Source organism: Mauremys mutica, chromosome 6, assembly GCF_020497125.1.
Source record: "Mauremys mutica isolate MM-2020 ecotype Southern chromosome 6, ASM2049712v1, whole genome shotgun sequence".
In the NCBI taxonomy this organism is placed as follows: Eukaryota; Metazoa; Chordata; order Testudines; family Geoemydidae; genus Mauremys; species Mauremys mutica.
In genome coordinates this window covers 68,800,086-68,825,959 of record NC_059077.1, presented here as the reverse complement: position 1 = coordinate 68,825,959, position 25,874 = coordinate 68,800,086, and the positions used below count along the sequence as shown (strand labels likewise).

General features: G+C 42.1%; 1 protein-coding gene across 5 annotated transcripts in view; it reads right to left on the bottom strand.

Annotated features, from left to right (window-relative positions):
• KCNN2 (potassium calcium-activated channel subfamily N member 2) overlaps positions 1-25,874 on the bottom strand; it is a 176,863-nt gene that overhangs the window by 29,599 nt on the left and 121,390 nt on the right. For all 5 annotated transcript variants that reach the window (XM_045020092.1, XM_045020090.1, XM_045020089.1 and 2 more), the window contains one exon: positions 7,234-7,375. In XM_045020092.1, the coding sequence (XP_044876027.1) occupies positions 7,234-7,375 (142 nt within the window). The remainder of the gene's footprint in view (positions 1-7,233; positions 7,376-25,874) is intronic.

The following is a 25,874-nucleotide window of genomic DNA, read 5'->3' as shown; positions in this document are numbered from 1 at the left end:
AAACACAGAGCTGGAAGGGAACTCCTGTGTCACTGAGCTCAGTCCCTTGCTATTGCAGGCCACCCTGTTGTATAATTGACAACTTAGCAACCTCAAAGAGTCCGTAAGATAATTATTTGGTTAAAAGCAACCCTCAATCAAGCTACATCAGTCATCTGTGTGCATCCCACAGGATAGCAGTTCTCACAATCTTCATTCTCCCATTTATTTTAGGAACATAGGATCTGACATAATAGATCCATCAAATCCAGTATCTTGCCTCTTGCAGTGACAAACACATGATACTTCAGAGGAAGGCAAATCCTCATCTCTCTACCACCATAATGTCCCATCCTATTCTGCAGTGCTGCATGTCAGGGGAAAATATTCTTTCCTGATCCTTGCAGCAGGATTTTTGGGTGCCATTATTTTCTCTTACATAAATACAAATTTTATAAATTATATGTACAATTATTTTTAGGGGTTTTATTAGATTATCTATTTAAATTTTCTGAGATGTGGGAAATTATGGGGAGGGTCAGACAAATATTTAATGACAGTAAACAGAAATTTTAAAAGTTAGTTTATAACCATTAAAGCACAAATTGTCTGTTTTGACGTTCTGTTCACAAAGTGAATATCCTTAAATCAAACTCTAAGAAGTTCTTAAGCAGCATTTTCCTTACTTTACCTATCTGTACATTTCAATTACTATTGATAGAAGTATTGTTTTGTCAGCTTGTGTGTGGTGTGTGGTTATCGATATTTACTGATAAAAATCTAATCCTGCCAAGTTTACTTATCAAGATTTATAAAGTTATTCAGACACATTGACTTGTTGACCACCTGTGAGAGTGAATTCCAAAGAGATTATATGTTCATGAAGAGGTATTTCTATTTATTTGTTCTAAATTTACTGGCCTTTAATTAAGATGAATACATCCCTGGGATGAGATGGTGTCAAAAGAAGGGACTGCTCAATTTCCTTTGCACCCATCATACATTTTAACAGCTTAGTCATGCACTCTGACTCTTCTCCTTTCCACACTATGTAATTCTAGATCTTCCAATCTCTCATCAGATATGTCTCCCATCAGCACCAATGCTTTTCACTTCTCTCCTTTGATTCTTTTGAGCTATATCCACAAAGAGGACTTAAGCTCAGCATTGCAGCGCCTAACTTCAGGTGCTCTGCCACTGAGTGGAATCCACAGTTCCAAGTTAGGTACCCAGGCTCCCTACACAGGGCATGGGGGGAGCTAGGCTCCTAACAGTGAGACTCAAAAGCCAGCAGGGATACTGAGCAAGGAGCTACCCAAGCTAGCTAACAGAAAATTCCAAAGTGTGTGTGTGGGGTGGGGGTAAGGGGGGAGGTTATAATGCGTGTGTGGGAGGGAGGGAGGACATGCTGCATCTTGTCCAGCCTCTGGGGCTTGTCCTACCCTCCACTGTTGCCCTTTGATGTGGGAGTGGTGCAAGCTCAGGTGACGGGCTCCTGTCTGGTGATAAGTAGGGACACAGCGGTGATACAGTCTGCTTGTCAGAGGAGTAGCCATTCTCTTTCAGCCCCTCCCTTCCCATCCTTAGTCTAGTACCCAGTATCGCCTATGATGGTTGGGGCTAATCTGATTGCCAGTTCTGGGAGCTGAGAGGCATTTCCCCCCCTTACGATGAATTCAGCAAACTGGAATGTGGAGTTTTCACCTTCCATTTAGCATCCAGGATGTCTGGTTTGGGTGTGGGCGTGAATTTACAAATGTCGCAAAGCTGGTGGGTTCAAGTTCAGTTGGTGGACTAGGCAAGGTCCAGCAGAGCTCCCTGCATACTGGCTGAAGGCATTCCCATGGCATATTTAGGAAGTATGACTATGCCTGGCACAGCATGTGGCTCCTCATATCTAATATCTATGGTTGGGACTCTGATTCCTATCAGGGGCCCTTTGCAGGCCGGTCTAAGAGTGTAGAGGGGGCACAGCCTTTACACTCACACAGGTTTATATTTCAACTGCCACCAATGGCCCAGATGAAGTCCACTCTGGAACAATCCTGCTGAGTAGCTCAAGATGGCTACCCCAGTTAGGTTTTAAAGTTGCAACTTCCAAATTTAACCATAATATGGTGTCTGTGTCACACATCAACTGCACATGTCTAGTGCTTCTAAATGCACCATGGCTCACCATGATGTTGTGACAACAGATTATGCATCATTTCTCCCAGTTTTTAAAGTATCCAAAAGTCCTATTTGTGTTTTGTTGCTACTTTTGCTTTGTTTTTTTGTTGTAGTTTAAGCTGCTCCTGCACCCAGAACAGACTTTTAAATGTATCTATTCTTGATGACTCCGGAGGTATTTTCCCTTCAGTTTATCCTTGAAGTTCAGAGTCTATCAACATATATTAGAAGTTTAGGCTATTTTCTGACAACAGGAGTTAGTGGGATTTAAATGATGTCACCTAGTCCAATCTCCCAAAACACTAAAATCCATCTGGAGTCTGACAATATATCAAGTATCAGAGGGGTAGCCGTGTTAGTCTGGATCTGTAAAAGCAGCAAAGAGTCTTGTGGCACCTTATAGACTAACTGTTATAGTTATAACTGTTAGTCTATAAGGTGCTACAAGACTCTTTGCTGCTTTGACAATATATCATTAGTTTTAATAGTCAAAGCAAACTGTAAAGACTCAAGGTCTACTTCTCTAACAAGTCATTATTAGACTGTTCCCAATATCGACTCTTAGGTCTTGGCTACACTTGCAGATTTGCAGCGCTGCAGCAGGGTGTGAAAAAACACCCCCTCCAGCGCTGCAAGTTGCAGCGCTGCAAAGCGCCAGTGTGAGCACGGCTCCCAGCGCTGTACGTTAATCCCCATAGGGAGGTGGAGTACGGACAGCGCTGGGAGAGCTCTCTCCCAGCGCTGGCGCTCCGACCACACTCGCGCTTCAAAGCGCTGCCGCAGGAGCGCTCCCGCAGCAGCACTGTGCAGCGCTAAGTGTAGCCATAGCCTTAGGTACTTTATGTAACTGCTCTTGCATCCACTCACTACAACTGTCCCCCATTACTTAAACAGGTTTCCATTAGCAACAATATTTTCCCTTTTTATCTTATTTTCCTATCTACTCCTTTATCAGGGCCCTTAATAAGAGTTTCTGGAAACCCAATTAAATCAGGTACAGATCAGTTATCTACTAATTTATTTCCTTATTCAAAAGGTTAGAGTCATGATTTTCCTCTCAGAAATGTTGACGGATTGACCTTATTTGGATGTATTTATTCAAGTGTTATACTAGTAGACCTTTTAATTTGACTACCAATCATTTCTATAGAACTAGGGTGAGGTTCACCAGACGGTAATTCCTGGCAGCTTGCTTTTTTCAAAATAGACAAAAAATTAGCTTCCAGTCTTCAGAATGAGTTGCTGGTTTTGCTCTTGGAGTTCAGTCCCAAAGATCACATGCTCATTAGTGTGCCCACTACTTTATGCCCTTCAGAACACTAGCAGGAAAACCATCTGTATTTACAGTACTGGAATTTCTCCAGTTGCTCCATAGCTTCCTTCTCAGAGATGTCAGTCTGTCAGAGCCAAATTTCAACTACCCTTAAAAGTGTTGCTGGGGGCAGGAATTTCTATATTCTCTTATTTTAACGTCACCATTTTTTTAAATTGCTTCTCTCCTTTTCACTAGTTTAGAGCAGGACTTCTCAAGCTGTGGGATGGGACCCCAAAGTGGGTCGCGACCCCATCACCAGGGCTGGTGTTAGACTTGCTGGGGTCCAGGGCCAAAGCTGAAGCCTGAGCCCCACTGCACTGGGCTGAAGCCAAAGTCCAAGGGCTTTAGCCCTGGGCTGCAGGGCTCAGGCTTTGGCTTCAGTTCTGGGCAGCAGGGCTCAGGTTACAGGCCCCTGCCTGGAGTGGCTTTGCCTCCCCACCCCTATGCATGGGGTGGTGGGGCTCGAGCTTTGTCTCCCTCCCCCCACCATCTGGGGTGGTGGGGCTTGAGCGGGCTCAGGCTTTGCTCCCCCTTCCTGGGATTGTTAATAATTTTTGTTGTCAGAAGGGGGTTGCAGTGCACTGAAGTTTGAGAAATGCTGGTTTAGAGTGTTTACAGTCTATCCATTTCTCTAAGTCAGGGATTCTCAACCTTTTTCTTTCTGAAGGCTCCCCCAACATGCTATAAAAACTCCACGGCCCAGCTGTGCCACAACAACTGTTTTTCTGCATATAAAAGCCAGGGCTGCCATTAGGGGATAGCAAGGAGGGCAATTGCCCAGGGCCCCATGGCACCATAAAGCTAAGTTATTCAAACTTCAGCTTCAGCCCCTGGTGGTGGGGTTTGAGGGCCTTGGCTGCAGTCCCATGCAGCAGGACTTTGGCTTTCTGCCCTGGGCCCTAGCAAGTCTGATGCCAGCCATGTTTGGCGGACCCCCTGAAACCTGCTCACAGCCCCCTAGGGGGCCTTTGACTCCTGGCTGAGAACTACTGCACTAGGCGTTCATATCACACTCATCACCATGCTAACTGAGACTGACTGTGTCAGTCATATTTGAAGCCTCAATGCTTTTAATATATTTGGAGAATTTTTAATTATTTACTTCATGCCTTTGACTATGTTCTTCATATTCTCTCTGCATTTTATGGGCCAAATTATCAAAAAGGGTCTTGCTTGGCCTGGCCTCCAACTGTGTGTGTAACTTTGCATATGCAAACACCAAACATTAAATGGTAATTTAATTCATTTTTCACCAAATACAGTAGAAGCAACTATGGCAAACTATTTAATGCTTGCAGTAGAATCACATTCTCAAAAGTAAAATGATAAATATTGCTTATCGTTCCAGTCATGAGTATGGAGAAAGATACTTGCAACAATTTGGAGTCTGTTTTTAATGATTTTATTTTTACTATGTTCTTACCACATTATAGTTATACAGCAGACCCTTAACCATCAAAGTCTTTGAGAAGAGGCCCTAATGCTGATCTCAGCTATGCTAGCACAAATCAGTGGTAACTCCATTGGTGTTAATGGACTTGTACTGGTGTGAAACCCACATGAGATCAGAGCCAGTGTGAGTGCACTTGTCACCCCTTTATGAGGCTAGGAAGCCCATCATAAGAGTTCCGTATAAAATTTACTCTGCACAAAAGGATTTTTCATATTGCAAATATCAACCATGTTCCAAAATTTGCATTGAATGCATATTCAGATTAATTTAAAACCGAAGTTTGGCTCAGTAATTCTTCAGACACTTAGAAAAAGGCAATGTACCTCTCAGTATGTGTAGCATTAACCAATCAACTGCTGTTGCTTCTCATTTCTGAAAGGGAGTGGGGGACTGTTTCTTCCAGTCTCTCCCCATAGTAGTGGGTGCTTTTCTCCCCTCTTCTTCCTACACTACTTATGTCAGATTCCCTGATGGCAAATTCTTCTTTGCCCCCCCCCTCCTTGGTATCAGAACTCATCTTGTACGAGGAGCAGGGGCAGCTCCAGGCACCAGCGCACCAAGTGCGTGCCTGGGGTGGCAAGCCACGCACGGCGGCCTGCCGGTCCCCGTGAGGGCGGCAGTCAGGCTGCATTTGGCTTGCCTACGGGAGGTCCGCTGGTCCCGCGGTTTCTGCGGCAATTCGGCAGTGGGTACACTGAAGGCGCGGGACTGGCGGACCTCCTGCAGGCATGCTGCCAAATCCGCGTTACCAGCGGACCTCCCATAGGCATGCTGCTGAAAGCCGCCTGACTGCCGTGCTTGGGGCAGCAAAATACATAGACCTGCCCCTGCTGAGGAAGACAGTCAAGCACCTTGGAAGATGGCAAATTTGAGCTTGCTTTGATACACTCTACGGAAGCTTTCTGTTTCACTCCTCACTCTTGCAGGCTGTGTTTTAAGTCTAAATTGCAAACTGTATTTTAAAACAATCTGTATTCACCACTATCAGCACACTTTGCTAAAAGGGCATGGAGACTTTATTATCTCAACCACTCTAAGTCAATGACAAGAAATCTATCATAAGTAAAAGAACAGTTGGCATAAAGTCTCCAAGCCTTCCAGAGTGCATTAGTCTACTTCACATTTTGGAAACAGAAGTATATATCGTTCTATAAAAAGAAAAAGGAATTATTTTCAGATGAATTTATTTGCCGGAATATCTGTACAGAAAAGGCAACTTTTTTAGAAAACAACCTTTAGTTATCATTAGATATGAGCCAAGATCCCAATACCTATTTAATGAAAGGCAGGTGTTCAAGCTGTATTTTTTTTATTATGTGTGAACACAAGAATAGAAAGTTATTGAAATAATAGAAAAATATAACTACAGTATATGAAGTTGGGTTACTACTGGTGCTGATTTGGGGCCAGCTTACATTACATTTAATGGGCACTTTCATGAATAAGAATTGCAGGGTCAAGCCCTTCATTACTAACATTCTGCAGCAAAATAAGATCAAATGAAATACATGTGACTGTCATTTGTTGCTCTAACCACTATTTGGCTTTAACCAAATATCACTGTCAGTTATAGTGCATTAGCCAAATATTAAAATTAAACATTATAATATAGTAACAAATATCACATTTGCATTGCACTTATGGTAGACATATTATATAAACCTACTTAAAAGCAATTATATATATATATGGACTATCTTAGAAAACTCATGCACAGTAAAACAAGCCACAGTAGCTTTTCTATATATTTAAATAACTTAAAAATTTTAAGAAACGGGTATAGGCATTATAGTTTTGCTATTATTACTGATCTACTTACATATACCCATACACAAAGCAAGATCCATAAGTGTTGTCGCTAAATCGTAACCTTTAGAAACAGGCTTTACTGACACTCTGATTCTCAGAACAACAGCAGGTTAGATTTGGTTTCTCCGTGTTTTATGCTAAAGCTCTGCATTTACCTATAGACAGGGCTGCCCGGGGCGGGGGGGCAAGTGGGGCAATTGGCCCCAGGACCCGGGCCCCACAGGGACCCCCACGAGAATATAGTATTCTATGGTATTGAAACTTTTTTTTTTAATGGAAGGGGCCCCTGAAATTGCTTTGCCCCAGGCCCCCTGAATCCTCTGGGCGGCCCTGCCTATAGAAGGTGAATGCTCTCAGTTACCGCCAGAATGAAAGATCTAGGGAGTGGCCCAAAGCAACCCATGTACTGTACAAACTACTGATAAGCATTTTATACCACCACCAAGAAGTTAGACTTGATTTAACTGAATACATGAGAAAGTTAGTGAAGAAAATCAGTGACACTTACCATTATTCCAGTAAGTAAACAGACTCCTTTCCCACAGTATGTATTAGGTACCATGTCACCATATCCAATGGATAGGAAAGTTATTGAAATCAACCACATAGCTCCAAGAAAGTTGCTAGTAACATCCTGTTGATCGTGGTACCTAAAAGATCGAAACATAACAATTACTCTATCATAAATACTTCTACTAAATTTCTGTGCTTTGAGAGGTAGCTTTCACTAGCTGGTATCTCAGCTGTTCCTTCTCAAAGATGTAATGCTATTTTTATTTATGTATTTTTTATGTGTTTTGTTTCTGGAGATAAGCAGTGGTTATATAAAACTCAGACACAACTAGGGTGATCAGATGTCCCAATTTTATAGGAACAGTCCCGATTTTTGGGTCTTTTTCTTATATAGGCTCCTATTACCCCCACTCCCATCCCGATTTTTCACACTTGCTGTCTGGTCACCCTAGACACAACAACAAAAATCAGCTGGTACAACAGCAGAGGTATTTATCGGTGCTATTTAGTTGCTATACTTTTATTATTATCTAATGTGGTGGAAGCCTTTGACTGAAGAATTTCCTCTCCCCCTCTCCCCCAATCACTTCATTAGGGGGCAAATTCTCCACCTCCACAAGTGCTGAAGCCTACTGTGCAGTGGAACCAGCACAATCTGCTGCCTATATGGAAGTAGCAGCGGGTCTCTGCAGGTGGTAGTGGAGGCATGGGTGGGCTGAGGGCAGGGCACACTGTTCATCTCCCCAGCGGCCGGCCTGAGGATAGCCTTGTAAGCAGAGGTTCATTATTAAACTGACATATGGACACTGAATTAAACGGAAACAGTCTGGCACCTTCATTCTACTTCACTGCATTCAATAGATGTAAGTCTGCTGTCCTGCATTGCTTTTCTATTGGACCATGAAAGGTTCACGTTAAAAAAGTAAATATTCCTTTTTGTTAAAATCCAGTACTTACTATACACTGATTTTTGGGGATGTGCATTTTTGTTAAAATAATCTAGAACAATACAACTAATCACACACACCCCCCGCCAAAGAGAACAGTCTCAGAGAAAGGTTAAACAATACAGTGGCCCTTATATTATATTTGGACCCAAACAGCTGTGAATCCAGTGGGACCTGCTTTAGGATCAAAACTTGTGGCCAACACACAGTCTGAATGAAATGAATGCTCACCATTAAAGCTTGTGGTGATTAGGGGAAGTGGACATCTTGTCTCCCAGGCACAGAGCAACACAGAGACCCTCCGCTTCAGGGTAACTCCACATCTGCCAGGCTGCCCTACATGAATGATTTAGGCTGTCGTATTCCTCCCCATGTGTTGACCTCCCCATGGTGTAGCCCGAGCCACTGTCCTCACCGGGCACAAGGACCACTTGTGGAGCTATGCTCCATGAGATGCAGGAGCTCGCTGTCTCCTACCACAAAAGCAATTTCCTTAGCTTTGCTTCCTTAAGAGTTTTCTATGCTTGCAGAGATGGGCTAGGATTGCACAGGGAATGCATCAAAAGCTCTCTCCTTCACAAAGTGCACACCTTCACTACACAGCTATTTCAGAGATGCAAGGGTGCACATTTTTAACAGCACAATTATCAATGGTAATTTTCCTGGTTTCACTTGAGAGGTGTATCTTAATTAGTAAGGTCCTTTAGATGAAATATTCATTAAAAATGTCTGCATCTATATTTAGTAGCATACCACTTCAAGGACCCGTTCAAATGTTTTTATCTTGTTAGCTTGCAGCAACAAGCTGACTGATCTCTGGGATTTCCCACTCTGGTTATTTAAGCCTTTGATTTAGCAAGGAACACAAGAACATGCTTAACAGTGCTGCCAACTCTTGTGATTTTACTAGGAGTCTCATGATATTTGGTGTTTTCATTAAAGCCCCTCAAGCAATGTGGTTAAAAACTCCTCATGCAACGAGATAACAGCTTTCATAAAACAAAGAAAAGTTTCCAGCCTTAATGACTGCAGAAAACACGTTTGGAAATGTGACCCCTAATGCTCAAAAACCAAAAGGCAAAACAACGAAAACCCAAAATGCATTAAATTTTATAATCTCACAATTTTTAAGCCAGCTTCATGACTTCTGTAGCCTGAGTCATGTTTTTGAATCCCTGAGGTTAGTAATCTAGCTTTAAATATGTGCTTAACGCCTACTGATTTTAATGAGACTATTTATGTTCTTAAAATTAAGCACATGCTTAAATACTTTGCTGAATCATGAGCTGTATGTCTTTATCTATTGGATCAGGTTCTAAGGGCTTGGTCCTGCACCATGAAAGTCAGTAGGAATTTTTCTGACTTGAGTGGGAGCAGGTACAGGCCCCATGTCTATATTTAAGATGTTGCATGCACTGTACATATAATCACCTACAAAGTGAATCCAGCTATATTAAAAATGGAAGAGGCGAAGAGCGTTTTCTGCATACTAGAAATTGCAACGTTGCATTTACAAGCTCTATGAGAATGACAACTGTAAAAGGACAGATGAGACATTAAATCAGTTCAGTTTGAAATATCTATTTTTAACCTTTCAGACTTGTTTTAAATGCATTTTAGTTATGCCAGACCCAGAGATATAAAGCCCCTATTTAGCCACAGAACAAGTACAATGTGGATAGTGGCAGTTCAAACCTTCCTGCAGCATTCTACCAACATACCTCAAATCTGTCATAGAGAACACATCTAAGAGTGGGAGGGCAGATAGGCTCAGCAAAGAGACAATGGACAGAACCCACCACTGAAGGAGGCAATTGAATTGGTGATTGTTGTGGTGAGGACACCTGCCTACTAGCAGCTGGAACCAACTTACCAAGATCACCAACTCACTGCAGAAAGGCTACTGAACAGCCATCAGCTGGCAATAGCATTTGCTCAGTATCAACCTGGGATGGATTTTGAATGGCAACCTAGATGTTAAAGACTCCATAATCCAACTGCTATCCATTCCTTCTATGTCTGAAATCTCTACCACATGACAGTGCAGTCACCAGTGAGCAGTTTAGATGAGATCATATCAAAAGTTTAATAAAACTGTAGCAATACAAAAGACAACGGTTAGATAAAATTGCCTTAACGCAGTTTTGTATAGCAGATTTTGTATAGGTTATCATTACAGCTAAAGGCTGGGTCATTTCAGAAAGCATGTGCAGTAAAACTGTGTCCGACTCAGATTGTTCTTATATAAGAATGGAAGTGTGCAGACATACTCTATAAACTTTTTACCTACAAAAATAAGTGGCCACATTACAAAACACTTAGCTTTAAAAATGGCCAAGTTAAGCTAGATAAAATGAGGGCAAATTTGGACCCTTCTAAGGGTCCATGAGTCAGAGGTGGGAGCTCTGAAATGGAACAGAGGGCCACATTAGACATAACTGCACTTTGTTTAACTTTATCACTCAAACATATTCTAATGTGATATGGCTTGGCTATTTCTTTAAAAAAATTAATTAAATAGAAACATACTGTAGAAGTTGCCATACTGGATCACACCAGTGGCCTGTCTAGTTTAGTGTCCTGTCTCTGACACTGGCAGGGGCAGCTCCGGGCCCCAGCATGCCAAGCGCGTGCTTGGGGCGGCATGCCATGGGGGGCGCTCTGCCGGTCGCCAGGAGGGTGGCAGCCGGCTCCGGTGGACCCTCCGGTGTCTGCGGGAGGACCACCAGAGCACCCCCCACGGCGTGCTGCCGTGCTTGGGGCGGCAAAATGGCTAGAGCCGCCCCTGGACACTGGTCAGTAGTTCCTGCTTCTGAGGAAGCGGCAAGAAATCCTGTAGTAGACAATTATGGAATAAATTGCCCTTAGTGGAATTTCTTCCTAATATACAACAATTCACAGTTGGCTTGTACCATGAAGCTCTATATCCTTTCAAACAAACAAACTGTGGATGTTATCAATGTAACTGTGGATGTTCTCGCCATCCATAGAAAAGTCAATGCCTTTTTTGAATCCTACTAAGCCTCACTGATATTTGTGGCAATGAGCTCCACGGGGTGATTGTGTACTGTATACAAAACAGTATTTCCTTTTATCAGTTTAGATGAGACCCTATTTCTTTTATTGCTGGGATGAGATATTTACTTTTTTCCTAAAGAAAATTAAGGGGAATATCAATAAGAATGGCTCAGCTCCTGGCCCATCCTCCATTCCCTTTACAAAACTCTGTGGGCCAAAAGGGGGCAGAAACTGACCTCATCTCAGCTAGGTATTCCCTCCATTTGGAGGAATTCTTGGCAAGCATACAGCTGGTTCCTACATAAAGCCCCTGAAAACTCTGACATAAATGGTTACAAGTGTGTTGTCAGCAAGATTACAGATGCACTGAAATAGCTCTCTAGCTGACAGATGGCTCCTTGGGATAAGTTACCAGCTAAAGAAAATTCACACAGATGGGGTAAAAACAGCCCCAGGATCTGGGGTGCAACTGGCTTCCTGGACCCCTCTAAGGATCTAGAACAATGCATTTCTAATTGATTTGACAGAAATAAAATAAGAAATCAATAAAAATGTATGTACAGCTTGAAGAAGACTTGAACACAATATCTTGAAACATCAGATAGAAAATTAGGGGCTGATATTGTTCCCCGGGAAGTCAGTGGCAGAACTACTAGTGACTTTAGAAGGATGTAGGAATGAGCTCTTTATCCACTATAGTCTTTGGCTAACTTAGTGGAAAGATAAGAAGTAATAATTTGGCTACTAGAAGGCTCTAGTGCATATCCAGTAACAGAACAGAAATATTCAGGTTTCTTAAAATTCTAATTTCAACACTGAATGTATGGAATACAAAGTTCTTATGCAGTGCATTCCATAGTTCTTATCACATGCATTCCAAATGTCATGGATATTAAACGAAATACTCTTCAGAATATTTTGATTCATTAACAAAAAGATGTATTTAAATATTTTTATTTTATTATAATGCAAAGTTTTTGGACAATGAAAGCAAGCCTTGAGAACAGCCACCCATTGGAAATAGAGAATAAGAGCTAGCAAATTTTAAACACAACTATAACCAGTCACTGGGATACAACTGCTCTGCTCTGGCAGCACAAAGGACTGCTTACGACAGCTGAAGATTCCCCTGGTGTGTGTAGGGTGACCAGACAGCAAATGTGAAAAATCGGGACAGGGGGTGGGGGGTAATAGGAGCCTATACAAGAAAAAGACACCAAAATCGGGACTGTCCCTATAAAATCGGGACATCTGGTCACCGTAGGTGTGTGGGAATCCTTGGCTGGTGCAAAGCAGACATAGGCAGCTTTCGCTTACATCATCTTTTCCCCTGCTGTAGGGGTACACTAAAAGAAGGGAGAGAGTGCAGCCAGAACACATTTCACTGTAATGGAGGGCAGTTAAAAATCAACATAAATTAGAGTAGTCCTGAGATTGCTGCAATTTACGACAAGGGCTGAAATGATTATGCCTTTGCAAAAATAGAGTAGGTGTGCTCCTTCTCACATTAACGTTAAGGAGTTTTGCCTTGGCTTCAAGAGGATTAGCATCAGATTCCTCAACTAATAAAGTTGCAGTAATTTAATACTCCAGATTCCATGTCAAGTCTGGGCCTACAGAGATTGTAACAGCAGTGCTCTTTTTCTACTATGGCTCAAATCAATATCATGACTCAAAATTATTTTCCTTCATTATTGCATTTGTATTTGGTGATATTTCATTGTAACTGCTATGTCTGCCTTTAGCGGCACATATTTATCACCCAGTAATTCTGCCTTGACAACTGATTACATTCATCTTAAAAATGATGAGTAAAAAGAAACAAAATGTAAGTTTTAGCTTAACCAATGACATATTACTTCACTTTTAGTAGCTTTGTTTCAGTTTAGCCTACTTCACCTGACAGCTGATTGACAAATTTCACATTCCTTGATTTCGTTTTCCTAGACAATCCAAGCAAAAAATTAAAGTGAGATGACCATCCCTTTTGCCAGGGGGAAATGTAATAGACTGTTTGTATAGTAATAATAAAAATAAGTAAAAAATCTTAGCTTGAAATACCTTGCCAAACCAAGCATGGTTTTGTTAAATCTTAAAGCTCTTAGACTAATAACAACTGAAAGTGTGTTCAGCCCATTAAATTAGAAACTTGTCAAGGCTCAGATAAGACACTCATTTATTTAACTAGCTATTAAAGTTCTCCCACTATATTAAATCTTTTTGGCTGTTAAGTGCCTTTTCAGCTCTAGTTAGACTGTAGGCATAGGCAGGTTCCCCCACCTTTTAATACAGTGGTGATCACAGATAGGTCTTTATTTTTCCACCATTTAAAAAGCAAAATCAACTGCGCTTAAAATAACATACACCATGACTCAAAGTTGGCTTCTGTGAAGTCAACGGGAAAAACTTCAGTCAATGGGCTTTGGAGGGGTGAGATGGTTTCAAGTAGGTGATGTTCGATTTCCTTCTTTCTTTCCCTCTGACATCTTTGCTGGCCTCCTACAAACATTTATGAACAAAAGCAACATTTTTCTTGCAACACAAATAATTTCACAAATACACTAGGTGCTAAGGCAGATGTCTGGAATCCACAAACACAGATGCAAAAATACAGCAATTATAAATGAAGCTAAAGGTAAAAGGTATAGACAAGTGGTCTTTTCTGAAGGTACTGAGGTAAAAATGTTGCAAGTAACTATAATTTCTCTCTTTTTTGATTAAATATTTATTCATTTTAAAGAATGTTTATAAAGGTAATGATTTGCTTGTACCTAAGAGAAATAAAGCCCACTGCCATGGTTTTCAAAAGTGCTGAGCACCTGCAGCTTCCAGTGATTTCAAAATCTATCCAGAGTCCTGAAACTTCTGAAGTTCTTTCCATTGTTTATAAAGGAGTCTGTCGAGAGCTGTCATTTCAGCTAAATTATTATACCAGTACTCAGCCTTCGGACACAAACAGGATTCCACCTTTGCAAGAGAAGCCATTTGACTTCATGTGTAGCCTAAAGGAACCAGAGTTTCTAAGGCCTGGTCTACACTACGCGTTTAAACCGGTTTTAGGAGCATTAAACCGATTTAACGCCACACCCGTCCACACTAAGAGGCCCTTTATATCGGTATAAAGGGCTCTTTAAACCGGTTTCTGTACTCCTCCCTAACGAGAGGAGTAGCGCTAATATCGGTATTACCATATCGGATTAGGGTTAGTGTGGCCGCAGATCGACGGTATTGGCCTCCGGGCGGTATCCCACAGTGCACCACTGACCGCTCTGGACAACAATCTGAACTCGGATGCAGTGGCCAGGTAGACAGGAAAAGCCCCGTGAACTTTTGAATATTTCCTGTTTGCCCAGCGTGGCGCTCCAATCAGCACGTGTGGTGATGCAGTTAAAAATCAAAATAAAGAAAGAGCTCCCGCATGGACCATGCGGACGTGATCGCTGTAAGGGCAGGCAAATCTGTTCTATCAGCGCTCCGTTACAGAAGACGAATTAAAAAACATTTTTAAAAAATCTCCAGACAGACGCCATAGCAGGGGCTCAGCGCACTGCTGCGTGACAAGCGTAACGGAAAGCCAAGGAATCAAATGGACGCTCATGGACTGGAGGACTCAAGCTATCCCACAGTTCCTGCAGTCTCTCTGAAAAGCATTTGCATTCTTGGCTGAGCTCCAAATGCTTCTAGGGTCAAACACAGTGTCCGCGGTGGGTCAGGGCATAGCTCAGCAATTTACGCAACCCCCCACCCACCCCCAGAAGTGAAAGGGAAAACAGTCCTCTCTTGACTCTTTTACATGTCACCCTATCTTTACTGAATGCTGCAGATAGACGCGATGCTGCAGCACTCAACACCAACATCCTTGCTCCCCCCTGCCATGAGTGGCTGATGGTGCAAAACGACTGGTACCCGTCCTCATCATCAGCCTATTGGCACATGGGGCAGTGCAAAAGGGCTGGTAACCATGTTGACTAGCATCCGTCAGGTCGATCAAGGGCGCCTGGCCCTAATTTTTCCTGGTAGATGGTACAGTATGGCTGATAACCATCGTCATCATAGAAACAGGGGGCTGAGCTCCGTCAGCCCCCACCCTTCATGTGTAAAAAAAAGATTCAATTGCCCCTGGACTAGCAGAGGGATGCTGGGCTCCTCTCCTCCACACTCCTTACTGTCCTGTCTGGACTATCATAGCAGCTGGAGGCTGCCTTCCACTCATTTCTCACTAACAAGTCACTGTGTCTTATTCCTGCATTCTTTATTACTTCATCACACAAGTGGGGGGACAATGCTACGGTAGTCCAGGAAGGCTGGGGGAAGAACGGAATCAACAGGTGGGGTTGTTGCAGGAGCATCTCCTGTGAATAGCATACAGCTCATAATTTCTGCAGGATCTGACACAGAGCAGCTGTGCTCTCTGGTTCTCTGATACAGTGGTTCTCTAGTACACTTGCCCATATTCTAGGCAGGACTGATTCTATTTTTAGATACCAAAAAGGAGGGATTGACTCAGGGAGTCATTCCCAATTTTGGCTTTTGCGCCCCTGGCTAAGAGCAGCCAGGGGCACTTATGACAGCAGCAAATGGTGCAAAAGGACTGGTAACCATGATCATCTTATTACCAATTTATGGTATGGTAGATGGTACAGTATGGCTGGTAACCATCTCTGCTGTCATGCAAAAGCAAAAGCATGCTGCTGTGTAGCGCTGCTGGACCGCCTCTGTCAGCGGCATCTAGTACACATACGGTGACAGGCACAAAAGGCAAAACAGGCTCCATGGTTTCCACGCTGTGGCGTCTGCTAGGGCAATCCAGGGAAAACGGGCTTGAAATGATTGTCTGCTGTAGCTTTCCCGGAGGAAGGGATGACTGACGACATTTACCCAGAACCACCCGCGAAAATGGTTTTTGCCCCATCAGGCACTGGGATCTCAACCCAGAATTCACAGAGACAGACTAGACTGTGTTCATTGTTCGCAAAAATTTATCTTTGCAAGGAATTCACTCCCTTTTTCCCATCACACAGCTTCGACTGTCTCCAGACCCGCCACAGCATCCCCCTCACAGAGGCTGGCAAAGATTAGGCGGCGAAAGAAAAAGACACGGGACGAGATGTTCGCTGAACTTATGGGGTGCTCCCGAGACGAGGCGGACCAGCAGAGCCAGTGGAGGGAGACCCTCTCTCTGTACCAGCGCTCACACAGCGAACGGGAGGAGAGGTGGCGTGAGGAAGACAAGCAGGCGACTCAAACACTGCTTGGACTAATGAGGGAGCAAACGGACATGCTCCTGCGCCTTGTGCATGTTCTGCAGGACCTCAGGCAGGAGGACAGAGCCCCCCTGCAGTGTATCTGCAACCGCCCTCCCCCGCCACAAAGTCCCATACCCCCCTCACTCAAAATAACCAGAAGGAGGGGCGCCAGAGGCCGTGTAAACTGTCACTGCACCCCAGCAGAGTGCTCAAGTACCCAAAAGCTCTCATACCCTAAATTTTGAGAAGTCCTTTCCTTCCCGCCTCACCCAAGCCCCCATCCCAGTTTCATCCCCTAACTGGCTAGTTGATAATAAAAAATACTTTTCTGTTAATTACTGTTTCCGTCATGTTCTTTTAGAGGAGACTGTGTTTGAAGGGGGGAAAGGGGGTTGGTAATTTGACAGGACAATCACCTTTACAGGGTACAGACACGGGGGCAGGATCAGCAGCAGGTCGCACACACACTGCAGTCAGTACGCACCCTGGTCGGTATGGGAGGTGGTTTGCAGGTTCTGTGTGGGTGGGGGGGTACGTGACTTTGTAGCGGGGGAGGGGGGTTACAGATCTCATGCAACGGTCCCTGTCCTGGACCACAGAGCCACGCAGCAGAGGAATCTGTATCCATCCTCCCCCGTCAAAAGGCCACATAGCCCCCGCACACAGAGTCCCAAAAAGGAGGGATGGCAGGCTCCGTTGAAACATCCAGTCCGGCACTGCAGACCACTCTGGGAGCAGGAGCCTGTCATTCCTCGAGTTTACAGGCGGTCTTTACATCACTGCACACCCTACCCAGCACAGTCCGTGTCCCAGTTTCAACCCTGTAACGCAAAGTCATCAATAAAGAAACCTTTGTAAAGTTACAGTGGAACATGTATTTTATTTTTAAACGTGTGTTGGAAGTTGGGGAAGCGGGGTGGGCGGGGTATGTAACTGCAGATGCTAGTCAATCGTCACTTGGTAAAGAAACAGGGGCAGGTTCAGCTTCTCTGTAAAGAAACTGAACAGTCACAGGTCACGCTGCTCACTGCTCGCTGGTACTTGAAGAGTTCCTTGTCGCTGTGCAAGGCGCCTGCACAGAGCTTCACGAGCCAGGGCATTAGCGGGTATGCTGGGTCCCTGACGATCACTATAGGCATCTGCACATCCCCAAGACTTATTTTGTGGTCCGGGAAGAAACTACCTTCCTGCAGGCGTCTAAACAGACCAGAGTTCCTGAAAACACGCACGTCATGAACTTTGCCTGGCCACCCGACATTGATGTTGGTAAAACGTCCCCCATGGTCCACCAGTGCTTGCAGCACCATTGAAAAGTAGCCCTATTTCTCAGCAGCTGACTGTGGAAGAGGTGGACGATAAGGTGCGAGGAGTTGACAACGGCCATAACTGCAGCGGGATCCGTGCTCAAAGTGCTGTGGCGCCCGCGCTGTCACTGAGCAGAAAAGTGCACGAACAGATTGCCCGCAGGCGCTTTCAGGGAGGGAGGGAGGGAGGGCGTGATTGACGGTTCAATGATGACAGTTACCCAAAACCACCCTCGACACATTTTTCCCCCCAGCATGCATTGGGGGGAAATCCCAGGATTCCAATGGGCAGTGGGGAGTGCGGGAACTGTGGGATAGCTTCCCACAGTGCACCGCTTCCAAAGTCAACACTGGCCCCGTTACTGTGGACTCACACAGTCGAACTAGTGTATTTAGTGTGGATACACAACTTTGACTTCATAAGGTCGATTCCACAAATTCGAATTAAGTTGATTCGAAATAGTCTTGTAGTGTAGACATACCCTTAGGGAAGCTAGCTTATCAAGGCTTATTGCTGTTTCCTTCACCAGGAAAGAATATACACTGTAACAGAAGGCCTAACGTATCTACCATTCCCTTAAGGAGTTTTAACATATAGTGATTCTAGAACACTAAGACCAAACTGGTGTTCTAAAAAAATGTTTTAACTGTAGATGCTGCCAAGAGCATTCTTGAGACAGTATGGGGGCAGATCCTTGATTAGAATGGAGCTATGACAATTTACAGCGGCTTATGATCTACCCTTGCATGTCTTGGAGGGCCTTAAATGCCTGCTTGAATTAACTGACACAGAGTTAGAACTCCCTACAGAAGCGCTATAGCTCTGCTCAGAAGACTAACTAAATGTTGATAATCTTACACAATTATCATGTATTAAAGCCAATGATGAACACCAAAGCCCTCTCCTGGGCCTCCTATGTGAAACTGATGTCCAATCATCCACAACATCCCTATTCAGGAATAGTGGTATTTTACTTCACTACCATATTCAGTCATTTTAAATAACCACTACTACTATTGTACTTTCTCTAGCAAACATTTAGAAATATTTATATGTACACAAACAATAACAGAACTGCAATCTCAGCTGACTTTGAGCTGAACAATGACAGCATGCAAAATTCAATCTCTCATTTAGTGCAGCACATAAACTGGAATGTATTTCAGATATACATTAATAGTTCATCTTGGTTTTACAGCACCATTCTTTATTGATTTAACCAAATATACACAATGTAACACCTCATCAGCAATAGGAAGAACTCATTCCTCAAAAACAATCATTCAGGAGTGATTTTATAATTGGGTTTTGATGACACAGATACTAAATTAGATGCCCCAATAAATCCATCTGTTAATTCTCTATAGGTAGATACAATTTGCATAATCTAGTGTAAATTGTTTTGCTTAATGAAAGCCACACCTTCTACACACATATCATAAGAAAAATCCATAGACTTTTATTTAGTGCTGAAGAAATATTCTGAGTGCCAAAAACTGACCTGAAAACTTCACCAGAGTAAAACAGGCTTTTCCGCATGCCCACAAACTAAACAACCCTAGAAAACAATAGAATAATATCCCCAAGCGGTGGTATGCACAACTAGGAGCTGTTCTAAGGACACTGCTGACCTCTCTCTTTGGAGGCAGCAGGATCTAGGGAAAGGCCTGTCTCTCACAGAGGTACCACCTCCTCTGTGTGCTCCACACATCCCATAGTAAAGACATCTGCTCACTCATCTCTATTATGCCCATTCCCCTGAGAACCCCCTCCCCAATTACTACACACACTCCACCAAGATATTGGACTACTCCTGTTGTGAAACAATTCCCATGTGCCATCTTCCCAATGAGGCAAGAACATGAGACATCCAACCACTAAAAAGGCTCTGCTAATTGCTAATGCACCTCTGCCACCAATATGCAAGCTCCAGGTGTGTGCTCTGCTCCCCAAAAGACTCGAGACCTTTAACATGCCTTAGGAGGATGAAGTGAAAAATATCATTAGCTTATTGAGGACCGACTCTTGAAGAAACCAAACAGGTTTTTACGATAGCTCAAGCCTTCCCCTCTGCCTCACTGAGGCAACCCACTTCTCCCAATTCATCCCCGCCACTCCACCCACACACTTCCTTTATGAAGAGGAGAAATGGGGCTCTCTGAGCCCAGACAACTTGGAGTAGTTTGAAGGACAGTAATGTATCAGGGATGCTCAATTACACTGTGTATAATTAGCTTTTGCAGAGCACCTATCAGCAGTTCTGCTGCTTCACAGCAGAGACAAAAGTTATGCTGAACTCAAACACACAAATGAAATGGTATGTTTAATATTTTTGCTGTGTCAAAATGTAACAAGTGTCATCTTTTCTCACTTCACACATAATGCTAAATCAAAATTTGGACTAGGTTTGTTCATGCAGCTCTTTTCCTGACCTTGAAAGCACTGGGGAAAGGCACCTCCTTTGCCTCACCATGCTCAGCACTTCCCCCTCTGGAGTAAATCACTTCCAGTCCAGAGAGTTTTTATTCCTCACTCAGATTTTATTTTTCAATATTTTACAAGCTGGGCCTCAGTGTTGACCCAAGCAGCACTCTTCAGCCAAACAAACAAACAAAAATTCATAACACAAAAAGGGAATCTCTCTCCCTGGCCCCTCTCTGGGGTGCTGCCTTGTTATGCTAGCTCTAGGATGCCAGTCCTTCTCCAAACAGGCAGGTACCTTGGTAACTTCCCTTATAGGGAGAAAAGCAGCCTTCCAACCAGGAGAAACCTTTTCTCCCTGAGGTACCTTATCTCACTTCCCTCACTCTCACCAGGAAAGATTTTTTTTAAAGGTCACAGACAGCCCTTAATTGGACTCAGGTGTCCCTAGCTGACCTGGAGTAACCTCTTTTCAGCTCAAGGGGGAAAGACCGTTACCATTCTAGAGCTCATATACTGCCTTCCACCACTCTTTTACAGCTGTCCAGCCTGACTTTGTCACAGCACATAATGAGCTTGTCCCCCCATAATTTAACAACACTCCTACAACTACAGAACCCTCTTTGTTGATTTCAACTAGATTCAGATAACTCAGATGAAATCCTGGCTCCAATGAGGTTACTAGCAAAATTCCCCCTGATTTCAATATCGCTAGGATTTCACCCCTCATTTTTGATGGAGCATCAGCAAATCAGTCTTTTAAAAATGTTTTTCTGCCCTAAAATATATTTGCACTCAAATACTTCTGAAAATGTTTATTTTTATGTTGTCTTGGATTCAAGTTTTTGGCTCTTAATTTTGAATAAAGCTTCATTTTTTAGTTTGATTGTATACATTGAAAGACATTTCACATTCATTCATTAAAACAACTAATGAAATTCAGGGGCGGCTCTAGCCATTTCGCCACCCCAAGCACGGCGGCATGCCGCGGGGGGCGCTCTGCCGGTCGCCGGTCCCGCGGTTCCGGTGGACCTCCCACAGACGTGCCTGCGGAGGGTCCGCTGGTCCCACGGCTCCGGTGGACCTCCCGCAGGCGTGCCTGCGGATGCCCCACCGAAGCTGCGGGACCAGCGGACCCTCCGCAGGAACGCCTGCGGGAGGTCCACTGGAGCTGCCTGCTGCCCTCCCGGTGACCGGCAGAGCGCCCCCCCGAGGCATGCCACCCCAAGCACGCGCTTGGCATGCTGGGGCCTGGAGCCGCCCCTGATGAAATTAAAGCTAATACAATTAAACAAGAATTTATTTTTACTTCTTAAACATTCTAAAGTGTGATAATGATTCAATATGTTGATATTTGTGACTGAAACTTAGTTAACATTGGTTAACAAGAGCCAAAGTAAGCTTCCTACAAAATATTTTCTGACTGTCCAGATAGCTAAAACTTTCCTCCAGGCTTTCTTTATCTCCCATATTGACTTCTTCAACATCTCTCTCTCTCTAACATTTTGCCATGAAAAAACTTTTATGATGAGTATGTGGCCAATCATCAGCCATTTAGCTTACTTGTTCATTGTTCTTCTTTCCCATACCCAAGGCTGTTTCCGCTAAACTCATTGGAACAGGGATGGTGCTTCCTTTATGTTTGGAAAGCACCTACCTTATTTTGGTCAGTGCTGGAAACAATTAGTAATGATACTAAAAATAAGTTTAGTCTTGAGGAATTAAAATAATATGCCATAAAGATTTGTATTAGACTTGGAAATGTTAATTAAAAATGCCAGTGTAACACCATAGTTGCAACCAATGGCCACAATCCTGTTGACTTCAACGGAAAGTTTTGCAAGCATAAGGCCCGTGGGACTGTGTCAGGTGTGAGAAATTACAAGGCTCACTACATTTCAAAGAAGGGGAAATGGAATGAGAAAATATGTTAGAATACATGAAGAAAATAAAAAGAAAAAATATGTATGGTGGGGAATCTACTCATTGCTAAACTTACATTAAAATATGGATGCAGAGGACAGAATGACAAACTGTAGAAGAAAACTAAAATCTGATTGCAAGGAATGTCAAATTTATTCTCTATAGTTTGAGTTGTTTGTACTACAGATTTTTCAAAACAGCAAAGAGAGGTGCTACAGTATAATTCTGAGTTCATTAAAACAGTGCTAGGCAGCAATATAAAACAAACAGAATTGTATTTAGTCACCGTCTGTGCCTCAGATTACACATTTATACAATAAATCTCAGATAAACCATAATTCTATTACAATATGTAAACATATACAGCATTCAGACCTTGTGCATTACTGTATACTCTATTGGCTAATTTACCCAAGGATTAATGCCTATAGGTATGTGAAGGGGAAAATATTATTTAAAGACAGGCTACCTTAGTAATGTTAAAAAATTATATAAGAATCCGTGAGATTTCAAGGTTCTGAATAGCTCTCTAGAATATTTTAAATGTTCAGACTTCTGTTACAAACCATTTGAAAGTCCCATTTCGGGAATATATTATATGAGATTTGGAAAAAGGAATTTATATCACCTGCATTTACTAAGAATGAGCCAATGAAGCTGAAAAGAAACTAATTAAAAATGGATAAAAGGATATTCTGTGACACAATGCATAATTAACCTATAGAATTTATTGCCACTAGATGTCATTGAGGACAAGAGATTAACATGATTCAAAACAAATTTGACAGTTATATGTATAATGAGAACATCCAGTTACATTAGTGAGATAAAAAATGCATAAGTAATAAAAATCTTGATGTTTCATGGCATAAAGCAACCACTAACTGTCAGGGATTAGGAGGAAATTTTGCCTATAGGCAAGTTTAATGGATCTGTTAATCTCTCCATGTTTCATACCTGATTTAGCAGAATTAATGTTAAGAATGAATTCTAGTAATACACACGCCCTGTAGCTTTCAAAGCAGATGAAACCAGCTTCAGGATAACACCTCGAATCAGGACAATCATCATGACAAAGCATAATCCTTAAAAACCAGCAGTGTGGATAGACAACCTGTGAGGTAGGGATGCTTATAGGGAATTATAAAATGAAAAAGTTGAATTGGCAAACAGGAACTGAAACAGTTTAGGCATAGAACTAAATATAGTTCTGCATGATTGTGGGACCAGACCCTGGTGAACACCCCTATTCTCTCATTTACATGGATGTAAATCCTGAGCAAATGAGAAAGAATCAGGCCCTCTGTTTCTAAACAAGGGTCAATTTAAACAAAAGCATGCAAGAAAATAAATGAGAATTTTCATTTAAAAATACATATACTAACTCTCTCATTCTCTTATTCAGAAATTATAGGTTGGGCTGGGTAATTAAACACTTTATCATAATGCATATGCACAAAGGGGCAATAAGGTTGTACAGGCAGCCTTAATTCTGGCATCTCCTCACATTTGAGTGAATCACTTGGCAGGCTTAATAATGTTCTTTTAGGTCAGAGAGAGAGAGAGAGAGAGAGTGTATTATATACGGTACATATATAAAAATGTGGCACTTTCTGCACTCATAGTTGTAGTGAGCAGCATAATGTTAAAAATGTGCATTAAGTATTGATTAAAACCGAATCCTATTATTTGCAAAATGTGCTTCAATTTGACAAAGTTTGTAACAATATATTAATCTAATATGTCTCATTCCAGGAGTACCAATCTTTCACAATGAAGAGTCCCTTAATGGATTCCACTGTGAATCATTCAGCATATTCACTTGCAAGCAATATACTCCTTCCTTATCTTCCTTTGTCTTGCATTGCATGTTCTCTCTGGGTGTATTCTGCTACTATTTTATATACAAATCCCTTTTTAAAAGGACAAGTTTTTTCAAAGCTAAAATCAAAAATCAATTCAGGTCCAAAGAAAACTCTGTCACTCAACCATAACTGCTTCAATCTCAAGCAGACCAGAAAAAAGTATTAATCGTAATTCACTTAAAACCAAACCCACTGGTGATATTTTTTTCCTGACATAAAACTGTACAACCAGGGACAGCTTACCCTAGCCTTTCAGCCATATGGAGGAATCATGCAGCTGAGCTAATGCTGCGGTGCCTGGGAAGATTCTGTGACAAACTGAATGGTCTCCAGGGTGTTTTTCTGCTACGAAACTAATTTCACATGTCATCATTCATTATGCAATTATTTTTTTAATTCCTTGTTTCTTCACTATAACAGCAAAGCTCCATGTATGCCATTCCACAAAAGGTAATAAAGTAGAAGCTTACAGTTGTAAAATTTAATCTTAACAGCTACAATACTTCAAAATAAAAACAGTTTTACTAGTGTGAGCAGATTTTCAAATGAAAAGTATATAGAATAGGGAGGGAGGACAAACAATCTTATTTCCTTCAAAATTCACTGATAAAATAAACTACTACTATTACCCAAAATATCTTAACTACGTAGTACAGTGTTAATAACCATTTTATATAAACCTATGTTTATGTAACATAACTAACTTTGGGCCTGATCCAAAGCCCGAGAGTCAATAGAAAGGTTCCTATTGATTTCCATGGGCTTTGGATCACGCCCATGTCTCATGCTACATTATTAGGATATTTCATTATTCCAAACATCGATCATCATTTGGGGTTTTTTTAACCATTTTTAAAGGGAAAGGTTTTATTTATTTTTATGCTTCAATAATTCATTCGTTTGGAAACTAGACAGGTTTTCCTGAATATTTATAAGCTATTTAGAAAGATGAACACTGTTTACTTGCAAGACATCTGAAAGTTGTGCCAGATTTCATGAACAGTCTGCCACTGATGCGGGGGTGACAATTAGTACATGTAATTTCATGGAATGTAAGAAAGTATAACACACAGCTATTACATATTGTAATTCAGGAAACAAAGCAAAGAAAACACATGTTTGTAAAATAAATATTATTTATATTTTTATATGAAACTCTTTAGCATGTTACTGCAAACACTTTTTAAAATTGCTTTCTCTTTCCCAAATTTTTATCACCTATCACCGCTACAGGCAAACTTGGAAAATATTTATAAGATGACTGGATCTCATATTTAGCTGTTCAACAAGAACATGTGGTTGTCCTAGCAGTTTTGCAGCCAGACATAATTGCCAATGTACAATCTTCCCAAAGTGCAGTCTGGGGCCCAATTGCCTGCACTATGCAAGTGGAAAAAAATTAAAAGAGTATTGGGTTGAGAGAACAAATCTCTCATTTCTTTTGCTGGTCTCTAGTGCTTACTAGAAAACAGAGAGGAGGACACTTTCCGTTTTCATCTTCAGTTCCAACATACAATCCCAGGATGTACTGATGGGTAAGTGGAAGTCAGCAGGTGGTAATTAAATTCCACTAGTCCAGAAAAGGTTGTTCAAGCTGGCAGATACCAGGATTTTTCCTAACCTTCCACGGACATCTTTAATTAAATATACTATTCCTTAGAATATATATAATAATATGGACATTACTTTTCAGGAGATTAGGAAATTTTTCTCCTTCTCTACAGACAAATCAAAAGTCTATGCTTTCTTTGGCAAGACTACTACACTGTTCTATGCCTAGCAGATTAGCAATTGGAAGCACTGCTATGACTGTATAGCATAGAGTACAATGAAAAGCACTTCCATCACAGGTGTTGAAGAACAAATGCTGCAATGGGAGAAATACTGTACTTTCGTCTTGCTATCAATAAA